We start from the raw sequence: 19,921 nt of genomic DNA, 5'->3' as shown, positions 1-19,921 counted from the left end.
ATTGTTCATTATCCTCAAGAAAAGGATGCAATTTACAGTTTACACATTTAAAAAAAAAAACATATTCTTTGTGTTTCAGGCTATATAGGACATTCAAAGATGCCAAGTATCTCTACATGTTGATGGAGGCTTGCCTTGGGGGAGAGCTCTGGACCATACTTAGGGACAGGTATGGAAATTCAACTCAACCAACTCACTTTCAAATGACACCATGTTGCCTTTCTTTCCCCTGGCGTCATCACTTTAACATGTGTGAATACTGTCTTCATCATTGCAGAGGTTCATTTGAAGACTCGACCACACGGTTCTACACAGCCTGTGTGGTGGAGGCCTTCGCTTACCTGCATTCCAAAGGGATCATCTACAGAGATCTCAAACCAGAGAACCTCATCCTGGATCACAGAGGCTATGCCAAGCTGGTGAGTAGACAGAGCCACAAAGTCCCGAAGACACCTCCACACCTGCAGTATAAGAACATGGCTCAAGACCAAAAGGACCTGCTGGAAAGGGTGTCCATTCAATGGATCTCATTGGCTCTACTCTCTTTTCACAGGTGGACTTTGGCTTTGCCAAGAAGATTGGGTTTGGGAAGAAGACATGGACTTTCTGCGGGACCCCGGAGTACGTAGCACCTGAGATCATCCTGAACAAGGGGCACGACATCTCCGCTGACTACTGGTCGTTGGGGATCCTCATGTACGAACTCCTGACTGGAAGGTAAGGAGGACGGTTGTGGATATGGCTGTCCACAGGTTATCTTATTGTATATCTCCTATAGAATAAGTGCCTGGGATCAGAAGGAATGCCTGCACTGTCTCCCATACCTGTGACCTCATACACATGTAGATGTAGGGTTAAAGGACCACCTATTTGTTTTAGATGAATGCTCCTGCTTCTTTTTCAGCCCGCCATTTTCAGGGCCAGATCCAATGAAGACATATAATATTATCCTGAGAGGAATTGACATGATTGAATTTCCAAAGAAGATCACCAAAAATGCTGCCAATTTGATAAAGAAACTATGCAGGGACAATCCTTCGGAAAGACTTGGAAACTTGAAAAATGGAGTCAAAGATATCCAAAAGCACAAGTAAGTCAAGTAAGCTAATGGCCATGATTGCACTGCAGACCAAAAAAACAACAGCTAAGATAACCGTTTTTTTTTTCTGTTTGAATCTCAGATGGTTTGAAGGCTTTAACTGGGAGGGGTTGAGGAAAGGAACCCTGACTCCTCCAATCATCCCTGATGTAAGTCAAAATATGCATCAGTTTAAAATAGCATGCCAGTGTAGGCTTGATTTTCTTTATTAAAGCGTGACATGCCAGTAATCCAGCCCCTCCTCCTCTTCTCTATCAGGTCTCGTCGTCAACTGACACAAGCAACTTTGACAGTTTCCCAGAGGACAATGATGACCCTCCTCCAGATGACATGTCTGGCTGGGACACAGATTTTTAAATCCATGTGTAGTAGCCTCTCTGGCCACTCCCCCTTTCCTGGGGAAGCCCTTCAAGGGTTTGGCTGCAGAGCACAGATAGACAGACAGTTGATGATGCTGTGAACCGACAGTGACAGTGAAGGGGGCAGTCGTACCGCTCTGGGTCACCGAGATGCCTTCACCGATGTTGCTCCACTCTCCTCTGAGGTGACATTGGGACTAATGGTCTAGCTGACAGAAGTCCCCTTCAGTCTCCCAACATCACCATCAACCATGGATCGCCTCATGGAGAGTTTTTTTTTGTCGTCACATATTTGTATATTTAGGTTTATGTTGTGGCTGTTAGCACTTAGCAGTGTTTTCAGTGATTACTTGTGATACTGAGTCGAGTGGGACTGAGAGGGAGATTCCAGCTGTCTGTTGTAGCGTCTTCAGGACCACGATTCCAACAGGGGGGTTGACACTCTTCTAAACGCTTGTCATCAATAATCAAAATGTTATTTTTTACAAGTTCCTTTGTATCATATTACACTTCTGATTACAGCACATAAAGATGATATATTGTATATAATGCGTACTGTATTCCATTGGAAAACGCACACAAGCATACACACAACTGGACACGTGTAATTAAACCATTTATAGCAAAGTTGTTTGATTGATAAAACTATTTTGCCAAATTGAATTGCAAGGACATATTTGACTTTCAATGTATTACAATTTAGTTATTTATTAAGTAAAGGGATGATCGAGCCATCGAGTGAGGAAACAGCCAAGAACATCGTTTGCCACTAGAGGGCAAACTAGTACTGATACAAAAACAGGCTTACCAGAGGGACACAGGAGGTGATGTCAAACACTGGGAATTTTGGGCGATAGCAAGTGGACTTTGATGCATGGCAAAATACAGTCAGTCTGTCATATAGAGAATATTCTACAATTCACATTATTCATTTCCCATCAACATGGACCTTACAACATGATCATTTCTAAATGAATGACAAGATGACTGCCATTCTACAGGCTTCAAATACATGATCATCATTTCAAATGTTTATACTGACTTTGAAAACACTATGAATATTATTTATTGTAGGACCAGAAGTAAATATTTGTGTACATAAATATGTAGTGCTGATATTTTTGTGATATGTATATGAGTAGGCTATACTTATGAAAGTCATTATTTCATTTGAATATTTGTGTTTGAATGTTTTTTTCAAATGAAATATCGTGACATATTTCCTCAAGCTTGAATTATCTTTTCATGTTATCGCCATCATCCACGGAATGACTGTGAAGTCGCTCATCCCAGTACTCAGCATCATTACATGGCTTTTTGGCATTATTGAAAGTGCCTTAACTCGATGGCATCCTAAATATATCTTCAATATTTGTTTTAATGCTGCATGACAAGGTCAGACAACTTAAACTGTCGTCGTTATTTGGCTCGTTGCTTTTTTATAGTCCAGCTATTTGTATGCCTTTTTTCTTACAATAAAATTTTACTTTCAATCAATATGAATGGAGATGCTGCTTTTTATATTTGGTGAAGCTGTTCTCTGGCTACTCCCTGATCTTTACTGGTCTTTTGTACTGGGCCTGTAACTACAAGGCAGCTCATTTGAGCGAATAACATGATAAATAAACTGTTATTACTTCGTCTGATAGTCACTCTTTCTCACCACGGGAGGGAGCTTTCTGAACACCTGACCCTCCGGGCGAGAGAGAGCCTTATTATCTTGCTAAACTAGGAAGTAAATTGTCTGCCGCTTTATTATTTCAATCCAACATAAACTGATTGTGTGTTTATTTAACACTTTAGGGAGGGTCTATTGTTGGATGAATGGATTAGACCGCAGCCAGGCATTTCAAAACAGGATTACCTGGCATCCAACCAAATGAATTGGCTGAGTACAATGTCTGGTAAAACCCGCTAAAAGCCGAGCAAACGGACTGTTTGTAAAAACGGCATGGCTGCCGTAGTCTGATTAAGGCATGGGGGTTCAGGGCTGTTTGATCTGTCCCCATCAAAGGGGCCTTTACACAAGCTTCATTTTACACCACTGTAGGCTTTGGATGTACAATTAAAACAAAGCCTACAGACCAAAGAATTGGGATGAAGGCGGCCAATTCACGTTTAATGAAGTGTATAGCCTAACTAACCTCTGTCAACAACATCAAAGCCCTTTATTAGGAAGGCTTTCCCAAAGTATTTGGCAGACATGCACTTTGAAACTGTTAAATCGTATTTTGTTCCTGCGTACTTCTCTCAAGGAGCTGGTTCAGTTATTTAGGCTATGGTTCAGATTTGGAAAATATTTTAATCACTTTAAAATATAACTGTTATTTTTTTTTTATTATTCAGTCATGATGCAATTCCCTATAGTCTTTTAAAGATTTTATTCATTTTCCCCTTTTCAAACTTCTCAAATGAGATGTTTTGGGCTTGTATTTCTATTTTATAGGCTAACCTTTTTTTTTAATATACCCTTTTCTAAACCACTATTCCTGATTTAAGACCCGACATGTTTTTCCAACCAGACAGACTGTCTTTCATAACCTGATATTAAGCAACAGTTAGAATTATCTGTAGAATTATTAAACTAATTATTGATTTAAAACTTTTGATTGTCAAATAGCTGTGATAGACCTATTGTTTAGCAGGCCTATGCCACTACTTCCTCAGTATTGTTGGAATTGGCACAACAGACTACATCAACACAAGAGGCGCTTTAGAGACGAGGGGAAGAGAATACTTGTGTGTCTAATTGTTTTACAGGCTACAGATTAAGGTTCAGAGAGACCGATGTGAATTCCTTATCGCGGGGTGCTAATCATCAACTCATTTCTTTTTTTTTTTAAACAGTTAGCCTGAATGGTAATTTATTCGGGAAACTTTTCACTCCGAGATTTGCATATTTTCCCTTTGAACCTCGCCGCCTTGTTTAATCAAGTGCATTTCAAAGTTCTCTCCTTACAATTACCGTTCAAATGATGTTAATAATGGGGAGAAAATGTATTGAATAATCACCCAATGCGTCGTCTGTGGTCAGCGAGAGAAACTATAGTTATAAAGTTATAACCGATCTATAAACAGTAGTCTAGGTTTACAACGAAAAACGATGTACCATACACACCGTTAGTATTTTCATCATATCGAAATATTTGACTAGAAGTTCAAGTGGCACCTTTGTGGGCAAGTGCATTTCATGTGGGATAAAAGATGCTGCACAATTCTCAATAAATGTTGATAAACCGCCAAAAATGATGAGTAAAATGTAGGGATGATGAGTAAAATGATGAGTAAAATTGAGTAAAATTGCTGTGGGATGCGTCATGAGCTCGAACCCTTTGAAATTTCATCCACTCCTTTGTTACACATAGCTGGGGGCGGGAATGCAAACAACTCCACATGTATAAATCGCACATCAGGAATCATCGGATTACAGAGGTAGCCTACTCCGCTTTACTAGTGCGCTCCTACCTGCCCTCGATCTATATAGGCTACTATTGCGTATTGAAATTGGAACCATTTCCCCACACAACAACCATTTCTACAATGACAATTATCCTGCCATTCGTTTTTTCCGCTGCCTTTTACATGATGGTCGGATACTTTCATTCTGCATGCGCTGGATCAGTGTTTCTCAACTCAAATGCCATCAAGAACATACCTGGAGTGGCGGGTCCGAATCACCCGGTCAGCGCGAGCCCTGACGAATTTGCCTTTGACAGCGGGACCCAAAACCTGGCAATTGATACCGTACAGGTAAGCCCAGCATCCCATAAATCATAAGACTAGGCTATTTTATATTGATCAAAGTAGCCTATCCATTGTGTTTAATTTGGAGGTTTTAAAATGGACCATAGTTTCCCTCATAGTTACATTGAACAGTTTACCATCAGTAATATAACTAGCCTACTACTTAAATTGGCAAGTATTCTAAAAAGTTGACTTCATAAAATTAATCATCTGACTTTCTTCTTTCAGTCTTTGAGTTGCTCTGCCGATGAGGAGTGCGGTGACCATGGTTTCTGCTTGGAGTCCCGAGGTGCCTGTCTCCCATGCAAGAAGCGCAGGAAGCGCTGTATCCGGGACGCTGTGTGCTGCCCTGGCAACCAGTGCAGTAATGGTGAATTGCCTACAAGTCCCAACACGTTCATGTTAAATTACACAATCTAATATGTTTAATAGTGCATTTAGAATGTGTCTAATGCCATTCCTCACTGCTTTGATCTTTTGAAGAGAAGTGTAGTCAGTTGAATTTGAGTAATTCTACACACTTATTGAAGGAGCTAGTGTAATTTCAAGCACATCATCTCATGTTTGATCTTGTTTTCTTCCTAGGCCTGTGTTTGCCCAGCAATCCTGAGATCATTCAGCACATCGGAATGCCAATCTTCAATACACATGAGGAGAACTCTACAGTGGAACTGCACTCCAAATTGCCCACACAAGATCTTTCACAACCCCCAAAAGGTATGTAACGAATCAGCTATGAAATGTACTATTGAAAATGGACTCAGAGTGATCTCTGTCTTGTTATAAACAAAGCCTACAATATACTCATGTAACTTATTTTTCAGGTCTGGTAGGTGAGAACTGCCTGAGGTCTTCGGATTGCACAGAGGGACTTTGCTGTGCACGCCATTTTTGGTCCAAGATCTGCAAGCCAGTGGTGAAAGACGGTCAGGTCTGCACAAAGCACCAAAGAAAAGGCACACATGGTTTGGAGATATTCCAGCGATGTGACTGTGGAGACGGTTTGTCCTGCAGAACACAGAGAGGGGAGCACAACAGCAAGGCATCTCGAAGTCTGCACACTTGCCAAAGACATTGAATCAATGAACTGTCAGCAGCAATCCATGGATTTCCGTAGCTTTTCAGAAATTCTAAACTAAAGGACTGGTGTGATTTCTGACCAATGGAAGTGGAGAGGAAGGAGTTTTCTATTGGGACTGTTTTTTGTGTGGTTTTCAGATTTTGTTCTTCAAAAATGACAAGAGTAGTTGTGATTGTTTCTCTATGGAACTTGAGATATATGATTATTACAGTAAATTACTGTATTGTACATAACATATAGATGATGGCACTTAATTATTTTTAGTCACAACTATTCGAAGAAGGTGCCCTATTTACATGTATTAACTCTGATTTATACGAGTTTATATAAATTCTGATATAAATGTCTATATTTTTATTTGAAATAAAGAGTGTTACGATATTTAACCATCTTACAAAATAATTTGCACATTATTGCATGTAATAATTCACTGGTTTAAAGAACTACCAAGGGAAAGGGGAAATGAATTGATGCAGTCAAAGGATTCATATTGTCTGTTCAACTAGTCTGACCAATTCCAAACATGACCTACAACAAGGTATACAACCTTTATAACTATTGATGTACACTGCTTCAGTTCTAAAACATCCTGACCGGTTGCATCACCGCCTGGTATGGCAACTGCTCGGCATCTGACCGTAAGGCGCTACAGAGGGCAGTGCGAACGGCCCAGTACATCACTGGGGCCAAGCTTCCTGCCATCCAGGACCTATACAATAGGTGGTGTCAGAGGAAAGACCATAAAATTGTCCGAGACTCCAGTCACGCAAGTTATAGACTGTTTTCTCAGCTACCGCACGGCAAGCGCTACCGGAGTGCCAAGTCTAGGACCAAAAGGCTCCTCAACAGCTTCTATCCCCAAGCCATAAGACTGCTGAACAACTAATCAAATTTATATTGACCCCCCCTCCCTTTTGTACACTGCTGCTACTCGCTGTTTGTTTGTTTCCTATGCATAGTCACTTCACCCACACCTACATGTACAGATTACCTCGACTAGCCTGTCGGTACCGGTGCCCCCTGTATATAGCCTCGTTATTGTTATTCTTATTGTGTTATTTTTTATTATTACTTTTTATTTTAGCCTACTTGGTAACTATTTTCTTCTTGAACTGCACTGTTGGTTAAGGGCTTGTAAGTAAGTAAGCATTTCAAGGTTAAGTCTACACTTGTTGTATTCAGCGCATGTGACAAATAAAGTTTGATTTGATTTCAAAACTCCACTTATTATGGGAATAACCTATTAGGCTATAAGAATGACTGTGATACTCCCCTCTATTGCACCAATCCTAACCTGAAACATCTACCGCTGATTTAATGTGATGCACAGTGTAAGACCATTCCTCTGTTACTGCTGCCGTCCATATGGCTGTTTTATAGTGACTTATAGGGGAGCTTGTGGCTCACCACACTCCCTCTGACCTGTTAATCCTGAGCAGAAGAACCATAGGGTCTAACTAACATATCGTCATTAACTGATGAGAAACCTTGTAAGTCTATTACGCCATATTTTTAATATATATATACATATTTTTTTACATTTATTGAAAACTCTCCTCAATGTACTCTGAGCATTTCATGACTCTAGGACCAACAAAATGTATTCAGCATAGCTTCTGAAGTTTCATAATTGTATGTTCGTTAATAGGGAAAAAATAGTCATTTTTTTCAATTTCCTGAAAAGTTGATATTTAGAGATCAGTTTTCATCAGACAGCGACGATATGGAGGCATGATGGTAACTCCCAGTTTACTCAGATAACAAAGTGTACTCTGATGTTGAGCTCTGAACTTGCAGGGAGGTATGAATGCTGCGTGGCGACAGTGTCGTCATGCTTGTCCCAGATCGTGCTTAAGGGCTTCGAAGTAAGCATTTCACAGTAAAGTCTACACTTGTTGTATTCGGCGCATGTGACAAATACAGTTTGATTTGAGATCACTAGCGTACCGTGGGTACAATAACAAATGAATTGAAATTATCTGATTCTACTTCTGTATCCCCAATACATCCCCAGTGCACAAACATCCATCCCTTTAAAGTAGTTTTTCTTTCTGGACGCAGCGTTCAACTTCCTTTGCGTTCCCCCGGCTTAACGAGAAACTGAAGAGTTCGTCTTTACTTCAAGCTGTCAAGCGAGACAAAGCAGTGGGGGTAGGAATTTCAAGCACGGGATATACAGTTTTCAGTTGTCCTCTTCCCGTGCATGTGCTTCCCCCGTTTTTCTTTCGGCTGGGGGGGTGGACCTGAAACATATGTGGATGGAATCTCAGTACAATGGCGAGGAGGAAACCGTAAGCGACCAACTAGACATAGAGTTAATTATTTGAGGAAAAGAGTGGATATCTTTAATACTCCAAAGCAAGGATCATGCTTTTTTTTTATCTACACCCTTAAAGGGAAAGGGTACCCTTTTAAGTACAGGTTGCTGCCTGGTATTCATTCATTAATAATCAGCAAACATTCGGTGTAAATTAATGGATCCCCTCTTTGCGGTCCAATACAATAAAACAGAGATTCACCTCTACTGAACAGGGCAGTGTGAATGTTTTACAGAGTACCTCAAAGCCCCCTCATCTTTGAAGTTGTGAGTAGTTGTGTAACTGGAGGCTTGCAAACAAACAGAGTTAGAAAAACACATTCATGTAAAATGGGTATTGTGTTTGGTCAAGTATGTGCTAATAAACACACACGTTTGAACCTGTGTGTTTTCTTGATCTGGATGTAGAGGTCAATACTATTTGTCCTATATACTGTGTACTGTGTGTTTTTCTTCATTAAGGGCTCTGTTCAATCCGCATCGCGGAAGTTCAGCTTTACAGCGGGGTTGAAATGTAAAGGCTATGTTCCCGCTTTAGCGGAGACGGCGTTCACGGTGAACGCCGCTTGTGTCGGCTTAAGCAGAAATGACCTTTACATTTCTATCGCGCGGAATCTGTAACGCTTCTGCTTTAAAGATTGAATAGAGCCCTTAATTGGGTGTCATTATTTTATTCATCTATTTAAGGATTTTGATTCTGCTAAAATGTAAATGTAGGCATTAAAATTAATTTGAGAAATAAAAGAGAACCAATCAGAAGATCGTCATAATGTTAAATCACAAAGCTGATTTTGGATCTGTGATCGCACACACAGGCAACTGTAATACAGATCTTTAAACATCTACGGAACATAACGATAAGCATCAGCAGAGTCCACCTGCTGACCTATAACCTTTCTTCCTGATGAAACCTTTGGTCTTCTTCTAATGTTTTTCATGTTGAACTGGATCCCACATCTCTTTAAGTGAGCCCCGCAGTCTATAATTACTCCAGTTGGTTGCACCCAAAGCAGCTGTAAAATAGATATTAGGGTCAGAGTTTACTCTAATACTGTATATTCATATCTGAATGAGGATGTTGGTGGGCTGTTATTTTCCAAGAACTGTAAGTAATATAAGTGGATGTAATATAACCGGCTGCATGAATAGGGACGTCACCGTGGATCTCTTTCATTTAAACGATGAAGATAATAACTGGTGAGGCGAGGAAGGGAGATTGTTGCCCACAACCTGTGGATGCACTGCTATCTATGGCCCTCTGATGTCGGCATCAAAGGACTAACGATGTTGGTTTGATGGGAAAACAGGATACAGGTGATTAGTAATTAAACCTGCCCTTCCGCCTCCCCACTGCCCATTAGTGTGGGTGACAATAATTATGTTATCCTTCCTGTGAACACTACAGTGCAGATCTGGAGGCTATAACCTTATTGGGTAAGGAGTGGCACAAAAAACTTCCTCTTGACTCTCCTTGATATGGCCGAATCGGATCTACCAATAAATGTGCCCTGGCATGTCTTAAGAAGATACAAATGAACTGTGGTGACTTCCAGGAGTTGTCACTTCTACAAGTCTTTGGTTTTGTTAGAACAAGATTTTGGTTGTGTGACTTCACAACGTAAGCATTATGTAAGGAGTTAATAAGTATGATAAAAAGCATGATTTTGACACATATACTGTACACTATTAGAAAAAAAGGGGTCCAAAAGGAGTTTTCGGCTGTTCCCATAGGAAAACCATTTTTGGTTCCAGGCAGAACCCTTTTTGGTTCCATGTAGAATGCTCTGCAGGAATGGTTTTACATGGAACCCAAAAGGGTTCTACCTGGAACCAAAGGGGTTCTACCTGGAACCAAAAAAGGTTCTTCAAAGCGTTCTCCTATGGGGACAGCCGAATAACCATTTTAGGTTTTAGAGAGCACCTTATTTTCTAAGAGTGTACAATAAGTTCATTACAATTTTAATTGTTTTGTTTTTTGGGTCAGTGACACAGCAAAAGCTGTTTCTTAGCACTTAGATAGATTACCCAGTACTAGCTGCTGTACTTTTTACTAGCAGCCTGACTGCCATGTTTGAAAATTACAGATGTGAAATTCCAACAGTAATGATGTCAGGCATCACACATAGGAGCTCACAGAGAAGCGGACTTCTAAAGAGCAGGCGCTTGTCTGGTGGGTCAGTACACAAACAGAAAGGAACAGTCAAACACCTTTAATGTTGCAGGTTTACCCAAAGACTTACAGGTCAGACTGACTGTCAGAGACAAAAAGGATTTAGGTGAAAAATCTGCCGATGTGCCCTTGAGCAAGGCACTTAACCCTAATTGCTCCTGTAAATTGCTCTGGATAAGAACGTCTGCTTAATGACTAACATGTAAATGTAAATCTTCAAGTAAAAGCTAGCTGAAGGCATTACCTTAAGCATCAGTATCTATTGCAATTTATATGGAGTAATGATTGTGTTCATTACCAAGACATTGCTCACAAGACGGTTTACCACATTTCCTGGGAACTGCAGATGTACAGTATACTGAACAAAAATATAAATGCAACATGGAAAAATTTCATTTTTTTTACGGAGTTACAGTTCATAGAAGGAAATAAATCAATTGAAATAAATTCATTAGGCATTAATCTATGGATTTCACATGACTGGACAGGGGCGCAGCCATGGGAAAGCCTGGATGGGCATAGACCCACCCACTGGAGAGCCAGGCTCAGCCAATTAGAATGAGTTTTTCTCCACAAAAGGGCTTTATTACAGACAGAAATACTCCTTGGTTCATCAGCTGTCCGGGCGGCTGGTCTCAGATGATCCCGCAGGTGAAGAAGCCAGATGTGGAGGTCCTGGGCTGGTGTGGTTACACGTGGTCTGCTGTTGTGAGGCCAGTTACTGCCATATTGTCTAAAACGACGTTGGAGGCGGCTTATGGTAGAGATATGAACATTCCATTCTCTGGCAACAGCAATGGTGGACATTCCTGCAGTCAGCATGCCAATTGCGTGCTCCCTCAAAACCTCCGACATTTGTGGCATTGTGTTGTGTGACAAAACTGAACATTTTAGAGTGGCCTTTTTTTGTCCCCCAGCACAAGGTGCACCTGTGTAATGATCATGCTGTTTAATCAGCTTCTTGATATGCCACACCTGTCAGGTGGATGGATTATCTTGACAACGTAGAAATGCTCACTAACAGGGATGCAAACACATTTGTGCACTAAATTTGAGAGAATAAGCTTTTTCTGCATATGGAGACTTTCTGGGATCTTTTATTTCAGCTCCTGAAACATGGGGTGAACACTTTACATGTTGCGTTTATATTTTTGTTTAGTATATTATAGTCCGGACCTCTGGCAGTCTCTATGGGGGTACCACAGGGTTCAATTCGACTCTTTTCCCGACTCTTTTCTCTGTATATATCAATGATGTTGCTCTTGCTGCGGGCAATTCTCTAATCCACCTCTACGCAGACGACACCATTCTGTATACTTCTGGCCCTTCCTTGGACACTGTGCTAACAAACCTCCAAACGAGCTTCAATGCCATACAACACTCCTTCCGTGGCCTCCAACTGCTCTTAAACGCTAGTAAAACCAAATGCATGCTTTTCAACCGTTCGCTGCCCGCACCTGCCCGCCTGACTAGCATCACCACCCTGGACGGTTCCGACCTAGAATATGTTGACAACTATAAATACCTAGGTGTCTGGTTAGACTGTAAACTCTCCTTCCAGACTCATATTAAACATCTCCAATCAAAAATCAAATCTAGAATCGGCTTTCTATTTCACAACAAAGCCTCCTTCACTCACGCCGCCAATCTTACCCTAGTAAAACTGACTATCCTACCGATTCTCGACTTTGGCTATGTCATCTTCAAAATAGCTTCCGTTACTCTACTCAGCAAACTGGATGCAGTCTATCACGGTGCCATCCGTTTTGTTACCAAATCACCTTATACCACCCACCACTGCGACCTCTATGCTCTAGTCGGCTGGCCCTCGCTACATATTCGTCGCCAGACCCACTGGCTCCAGGTCATCTATAAGTCTATGCTAGTTAAAGCTCCGCCTTATCTCAGTTCACTGGTCACGATAACAACACCCACCCGTAGCACATGTTCCAGCAGGTATATCTCACTGATCATCCCCAAAGCCAACACCTCATTTGGCCGCCTTTCCTTCAAGTTCTCCGTAGCCAGTGACTGGAACGAATTGCAAAAATCGCTGAAGTTGGAGACTTTTATTTCCCTCACCAACTTTAAACATCAGCTACCTGAGCTGCTAACCGATCGCTGCAGCTGTACATAGTCCATCTGTAAATTGCCCACCCAATCTACCTACCTCATCCCCATACTGTTTTTATTTTATTTACTTTTCTGCTCTTTTGCACACCAATATTTCTACTTGCACATCATCATATGCTCATTTATCACTCCAGTGTTAATCTGCTAAATTGTAATTATTCGCTCCTATGGCCTATTTATTGCCTACCTCCTCATGCTTTTTGCACACACTGTATATAGACTTTCTATTTTTTCTACTGTGTCATTGACTTGTTTATTGTGTTATTGGCTTGTTTATTGTTTACTCCATGTGTAACTCTGTGTTGTTGTCTGTGTCACACTGCTTTGCTTTATCTTGGCCAGGTTGCAGTTGTAAATGAGAACTTGCTCTCAACTAGCCTACCTGGTTAAATAAAGGTGAAATAAAATAAATAAATACATAAATAGACAGACTATATTCACTTTACCTCTGTATTATCCAACCAAAGTTCTTTATCTCTGCCAAAAGCATAACATTTTGCATCATTGTTGGATTTCTGCTTCTCTGCCAGACAAACATTGATATAGCCAACCACAAATATGCGATGGATTTGTCATCTGGCTCTATGAAGTTGGCCACATCCTTAATGACAAGGATATGCTGTCTGTATCAATACACTCTGTCTGCTTCTACTCCCTCCTCCCAATCCTTTCCAATGTATTCCAATACAGCTTCAGGCTCTATTCAATCTGGATCCCTGAAGAGTTACAGATTCTGCAATAGAAATGGAAAGGGAATTTCTGATTGAACATTATGCAGCTTTTACCGTGAATGCGGTCACCGCTAACGCATGAACATTGCCTATAAATTTCTCAATCACGCTGAACTTCCCACGATGCGGATTGAATAGAGCCCTTCATCCAAAAGGTTTTCCTGCAGGATGATGTCTCCAGGCTACATCTGCACCAGGCAGGTGGAATCTCTCTGTGCCCGAGGAAATGACTGTCATAAGGTCAATAGGCAGCCCTGGTGTTCCAACACAAAAAAATTATAAGGTGGACATGAAAAGGCAATAGCTGTCCTGCTGGATACCCTATAGTAACATACTGGAGAGAGAGAGAGATAGAGACAGAGAGAGAGAGAGAGAGAGAGAGAGAGAGAGAGAGAGAGAGAGAGAGAGAGAGAGAGAGAGAGAGAGAGAGAGAGAGAGAGAGAGAGAGAGAGAGAGAGAGAGAGAGAGAGAGAGAGAGAGAGAGAGAGAGAGAGAGAGAGAGGAAAGTGAGGAACTATGTGACTGGCCCCCTGTCGTAAATGCAGCCTCTGAGTTACAGTAAAGTGGGCTGGGGAAAGGGAAAACAAGGTCAGCCTGCTGCACAGGGCTGTAACCAGCTGTATGTGTGTGTGTGTGTGTTCGCGTGTGTGTGCTTGTGTGTGTGCGTGTGTCTGTGTGCTGGGGTAGAAACCACAGCTAACCTAACCTAAACCACAGCCTCGTAACCCAGAGAAGGTAAATAGATGCTTTGATTCAGACTCTTCATGCTAAAACGTGACACTATGTTTTGCTGGCTTGAAAGCGCTGATGATTCATACAAACACAGGACTGTGATACTGTATGTTCCAAAATATTATCCTAGCATTAACCACAGGTTTACTTCTGCCACTCAGTCACAAAGATAGTCCTTTGATATGGTGAATCTCTGCTTGTCTCAGACGCATGTTGATTTAACATGACAGCAGGACTTCATGTGACGCTTGTGTCACTGAAACAGATTATATTAAATAAATGAAAGAATGGAAAGTACTTTCGCTATAATGATTTAATGTTTGGTGGAAATTCATATGTGCAGACAAATCCTGTCAATTTCAACTAACGGTAGTCTGCTATCCAAGCAAACACACAACCACCTTAAAGTTGTGTACAGATGAAGCCCACTGAAGGTCGTGGCAAATTACAGATTTGCATTACATTTAAATTACAATTACAGATGTACAGATTCAACAAACTGCAGTGCCTCAATCTAATGTGGTTTAAAAACATGGTTTGGTGTAGCCTAAAGTCAACTACTAGAAATGTGATTTCAACGTTACCTACAATGGCAAATATTAATACAACAAACCATTTTTTTATATATATATAGCATTATTTGTTTGACTGAGTAAAAAAATTGAAAAAGAGTCCATGGTCCTCTTCGACCGCCAACCTTTTTCAACAACATCAACAAGACTCCAACATAATTTGCATATTCCTCATGTCCAGAAACAACAGGAATATGTCCGCCTGCTTTTTTACAAGCACCATAAAAAAATTAAGATTTACAATGTAACAAACTGCCAAAGTCGGTGTCGCCAAAGGGTTTTTACACATTTTTTAAATAATTTGATACAAAACAGGTCATTATGAAGTCTAACAACTTGCGTACCTCCAACTACTTTAGCCCTACCTAGCCCCACCAATCACGTTTCCCAAACTCGGTCCTTTCCCAAACTCGGTCCTCGGGACCTCAAGGGGTGCATGTTATGTTTTTTTGCCCTAACACTACACATCTGATTCAAATGATCAAAGCTTTATGATTTGTTGATTATTTGAATCAGCAGTGTAGTGCTAGGGCAAAATCTAAATGAGGACCAAGTTTGGGAAACACTGATTAGGCTAGCATTAGATTTCATTATTTTCTGTTATAGGCCTATTTCAAAGACTATAATTGAGTGTTCCAGGCAGCCCAGGCCTCTACAGCTGCAGAAAGATCTGATTCAGACGGGCTATGCTTCAGACTGGGCCTTCTGGACATCCCGACATACCAGCCTTTCTAGATAGATTCTTTCAGTTCCGAGCACACACTAAAAAACAGCACAACGTTATGTCTAGTTTTAGTGCCAGACAAAACGAAACAAGATAAATAAATCCCCTTGGGCTGCATTTCATTACTTCAATTGGCCCAGATTTTCTTTGGGAAGAAATGTTGGTCTCATTTCTCTTTGAAAGTGTTTCATTCTTGCAACTCTGTCAAGGCCATTTTGTTTTGCATTCGACATTAATCACATGTATACAACATGTATCACTTAAATCGCTCTGCTGACTCACACTAAGAAACAAATATGAGTGAAATATGATTCACTATGTATTTGCAACTGAAAAAAGTTAATGTATCTTAATCAAGACAATTTTAAGAGCCCTTTCCAAGTAATCACACTGCACATCTTTGGAGTATATTAACCTGATGCTTCTTAGAAAGTGGAAAGAAACACAAATTCAGCCATTTCTTTCCATAAGACTCTCACATTATTTCAGCCAATGTGTAATGGGCCATAAATTGCTCACTTCAAGTCATAAATTCATTTCAAGCTAATTGAATAATTTGTTAGCATATCTTTGAGTGAAGATGGTTAATTCTGTCAACATACTGTATTGCTTTGCAAGAGGCCCGTTGACAGTATTTCTCTTGGTTTGAACCCATGAAGGTCAAAAGGAGTTGAAGTGAGATAACATTGCATACTGTAGCCCTATGTCTCAAAATAGTTCTGGAGGTTAAGCAAATACTTTGGTACAAAAGCCCTTTCTCTATCTCCTGCCCCGAGAATGAAAGGGACAATGCCATTCCTCCGGATCACTCAATCTTCTGATGTTCAATATTAAGGCCAATTATGTCACATCTATTTCTCCTCATGGCTCTATAAAGGGAAGCCGCCAAAGCGGCCAAAGCCTATTTACTGTGTGTTTTCAATTGTCTCCATTGTGCCTTGTACAGTTTAGAGAGCTTAATAGGATTGGGGCCGCTTACCTTTGATACCACCTCTTCCACCGTGAAACACATAATGCCCCCATTTGTTTTACACAAAACACTGACTTACACTAGACAAAGAGAGGGTTTACAATCAATCTCATTTGCTTAAGTGATCACATTCACAAGAAAAGAAGGGAAATCTTTGATCTGGCAGAGGTGTAAATGTGTTGGGTTTTCTGTTGTCAGTGGCTGTTGTCCGGTGGTGTGAGCCATTGGGTAATACAATGTTGGATCTAATAGAGGCATAGTACTTCCACATGACTATCTCTGTGTCGGCTCATTTGCACAAGGTGTTTAAAACGGGAATACAATATGTGTCAATGGGTAGAACTAAAGCAGATGCTCTGAGATGATCTTCGTCTGCCAACAGGAACAGTAGGTAGCCTTTAAAGTTTGATGACACACTTCAAAAAGGAGGGCCTTCCCAGGTCCGCCACTATCTGAAGACAAACAACATTTAGCACTTTGGTGTCTAGTAACAAAGACGAACAAGATGGGGAATGGAAGAAAGGACTGGAAGAGCTGAGAGAAAAGCTCTATACTTCCTCCGCCCAGCTCAGTTCAGCCATTTCTTTGCCCTTTTAACAAATACAAATGTTTTTTCTTTACAATCATTGTCTCTCAAAATATGAATGAACTAAAAAATGGGGGTTCCTTCTCATCTGTGCTTGAAACAAATACCATAAATAAAGCAAAGAGGGAGGGGTTGGTGCACATTACAAGACTTCAAAGAGTGTCTCTGCCCCAACAGCTAGGTAGTGTGGTTATGTTCAAGGTGCCTATTCATGTGAAAAGACTTGGGGCAAAATCATTCACCGTTACCTGAGGATACTTACCCGTTTCCTCTAAAAGAGAAAACAAATCTCTGAGAACTTGAAACTGCCAAAAAGGATATGTTTTGAAGTGACCCTTTCACCCAAAGGCAATATCAATTAACCCCCGGTTTTACAGTCTGGTAAGCTGTGAGAAAATACTCACTTTCACACAGCAGCTCTAATGATAAGATACTATTAACACAGAAAGCACAGGGCCTGCTGTAAAAACACAGTCACAACCTCAAGGTTTAACATTTGAATTACATCAGAAATCTAAATGGTCCAATGTTTTCATTAATGATTCCCTCGAATTCTCTGTCAAACTAGAATAAGAATACTACAGATGTGAATAAGAAAACCGTTATAAATCAAAATGTTTTCGTAGACACTCTTATCCAGAGCAACTATGGTTAAGTGCTTTGCTCAAGGGCACATCAATATATTTTTCACCTAATCGGCTCAGGGATTCAAACCAGGAACCTTTTGGTTACTGTCCCAATACTTGTAACCACTAGGCTACCTGCCGCCCAGAAGTAGAATGAGGTTTCATTGCCTCCATTAATTAAGTTGAAAGATCTTTCCTTTCACAGTGTCCTCACCAACACGTTGATTGTTCCGCCCTGTAATGATTTGATCCTCCCTTTTCATCAGATACAGATGTAGGATCTTAATTTGAGCCAGTTTGCTACAGCAGGAAAATAACCCTGCAGGAACAGGAAATGTGAATTATTATGTGATTATATTTAATGGACATTTTTGGAGGGGTTGATAAATTTTTTATAAGAGAAAATGAAGTCTGACATTTCAAAGTGGAAATTAGAAAGTGGAAATTTCAGAAGCCTTTCTAAACCTCAAATACACTACAAGTTTTAAACACCCACACAATCCACTTTTTTTTTTGCTGAAAGACTATGGCCAGAGCTTACCCATGATGTTGAACAACGATTTAAGGCTTGAAGTAACAAATCCTGCCAGCAGCACACCAAAAGTTGCACCATGTCCATTACAAAGTAGAAAAATGCATATCAGCTATCTTTCAATAGTTATCCATATTACCGAAGCTACACATTATTCCTGCTAACTATTTCTACGACAGATTTGCGGCCACAATTTTTGGAAAATGCCAAAACTTTGGATATAGCAATAGATGGCAAAGATAGGCCAGTGGTTTCCATCTGTGGCGAAGTTTTCCCTAAATCTGTCACATCCTGACCATAGAAAGATGTTATTTTCTATGGTAGAGTAGGTCAGGGCGTGACAGGTTTCTTTTCTCTATGTTTTCTATTTCTATGTTGTCAGGGTCTAGTTGGGATTTTGTTTGGGATGATCTCCAATTAGAGGCAGCTGGTCCTCGTTGTCTCTAATTGGAGATCTTACTTTAGTAGGGTTTTTTTCCACCTGGGTTTGTGGGAGATTGTTTTTGAGTAGTTTATGTTTCACCTCTGCGTCACGGTTTGTTGTTTTGTTCTTTAGTTTATGTTTATGTATTGCATAGTTTCACAGTGTAAATAAAATGTGGAATGACACACACGCTGCACTTTGGTCCGCTTCTCCTTACAACAGCCGTGACAAAATCAATGTTTATGAGAAATCCAGCTCCAGAACCAGCCATAGAGCCAGCTGGCTAATCTTTTAAATACGGTGTAGTAAAAGAAAAACTGCAACAACAGATAACATTAGCTAACTAGATAAGGTTATCAAGATAGCTAGCTACACGGACAGCAGTGCCCTATTTGTTAATATTAATAATCTCTACGTGGAAATTCCCACACCCAATATGTATAAGCAGCCTTCGTCATTCTTCATAGGTGCAACCTAAACGTGCATTTCATCTCTAGGAAATTACATTGAAATAGTGGAGACAACTTCTTCTGGGGGAGTCCTCTCTCTCGCTGATATTTTTGTAATATAGCCTATTTTTCTGTATCAACTGTAAAATAAAAATGATTTTGAATTCTGGACAAAGTTCCAAATATAAAAAATATTTTTTTAGGTTGACCAGAGACTACTGGATTACTGTAAAATGGATTACAGTAGCTGTACTGTAAACTTACAGTAACTTGCTGGTCAATTACTGCCAGTAAGATTTACAGGAGATGCTTTAGAGTGTAGCTGTGAAAATTCATTGTTTGCCAACATTTCCAAACACCCAGCAGCATGGGCATTCTACTGTGTTCTCCTTGGAAAGTTAATGATCATCTTTGGCCCTTTCCGGCTGTTGCCTTCATCAGAAAAGGTTCAGCAAATCCCTCTTCGACATCAAACTAGCTGCAGGGTGCAGGCCAAGAGGGTGCTGCTGATTCAACACGGTCGTTCTATGGGCTGTGAAAACACTCTCAGCTGCAGCTTCACATCTCCTTGGGATATCTGCCTGACACCAAGAGCGTAATTAAGATGCATCGACCCACACACACACTTATCCTGAAAACATATTACTCTGCAGTTTTCATCTCTCTCACACC

At 40.5% G+C, this 19,921-nt stretch overlaps 2 protein-coding genes across 5 annotated transcripts in view; both read left to right on the top strand.

Moving 5' to 3' along the window:
* LOC106578950 (cGMP-dependent protein kinase 1) overlaps window positions 1-2,955 on the top strand; it is a 236,517-nt gene extending 233,562 nt beyond the window's left edge. For all 4 annotated transcript variants that reach the window (XM_045702415.2, XM_045702414.2, XM_045702412.2 and 1 more), the window contains exons 12-17: window positions 80-169; window positions 278-419; window positions 554-717; window positions 905-1,090; window positions 1,182-1,248; window positions 1,358-2,955. In XM_045702415.2, coding sequence (XP_045558371.1) covers window positions 80-169; window positions 278-419; window positions 554-717; window positions 905-1,090; window positions 1,182-1,248; window positions 1,358-1,456 — 748 coding nt within the window. In that variant the 3' untranslated portion in view covers window positions 1,457-2,955. The remainder of the gene's footprint in view (window positions 1-79; window positions 170-277; window positions 420-553; window positions 718-904; window positions 1,091-1,181; window positions 1,249-1,357) is intronic.
* A 1,894-nt stretch (window positions 2,956-4,849) lies between these two features.
* Window positions 4,850-6,678, top strand: dkk1 (Dickkopf-related protein 1). The gene is given in 5 exon segments (NM_001141456.1): window positions 4,850-5,208; window positions 5,431-5,572; window positions 5,788-5,911; window positions 5,914-5,919; window positions 6,027-6,678. Coding segments are annotated over 4 exon segments (507 nt in total). The 5' UTR covers window positions 4,850-5,208; window positions 5,431-5,449; the 3' UTR covers window positions 6,281-6,678.
* Window positions 6,679-19,921: the final 13,243 nt, after the last annotated feature.

Source organism: Salmo salar, chromosome 19 (genome assembly GCF_965601325.2).
Source record: "Salmo salar chromosome 19, fSalSal1, whole genome shotgun sequence".
NCBI lineage: Eukaryota > Metazoa > Chordata > Actinopteri > Salmoniformes > Salmonidae > Salmo > Salmo salar.
Note: the sequence above shows the minus strand (reverse complement) of the source record. Positions and strands in the feature narration are given on the sequence as shown.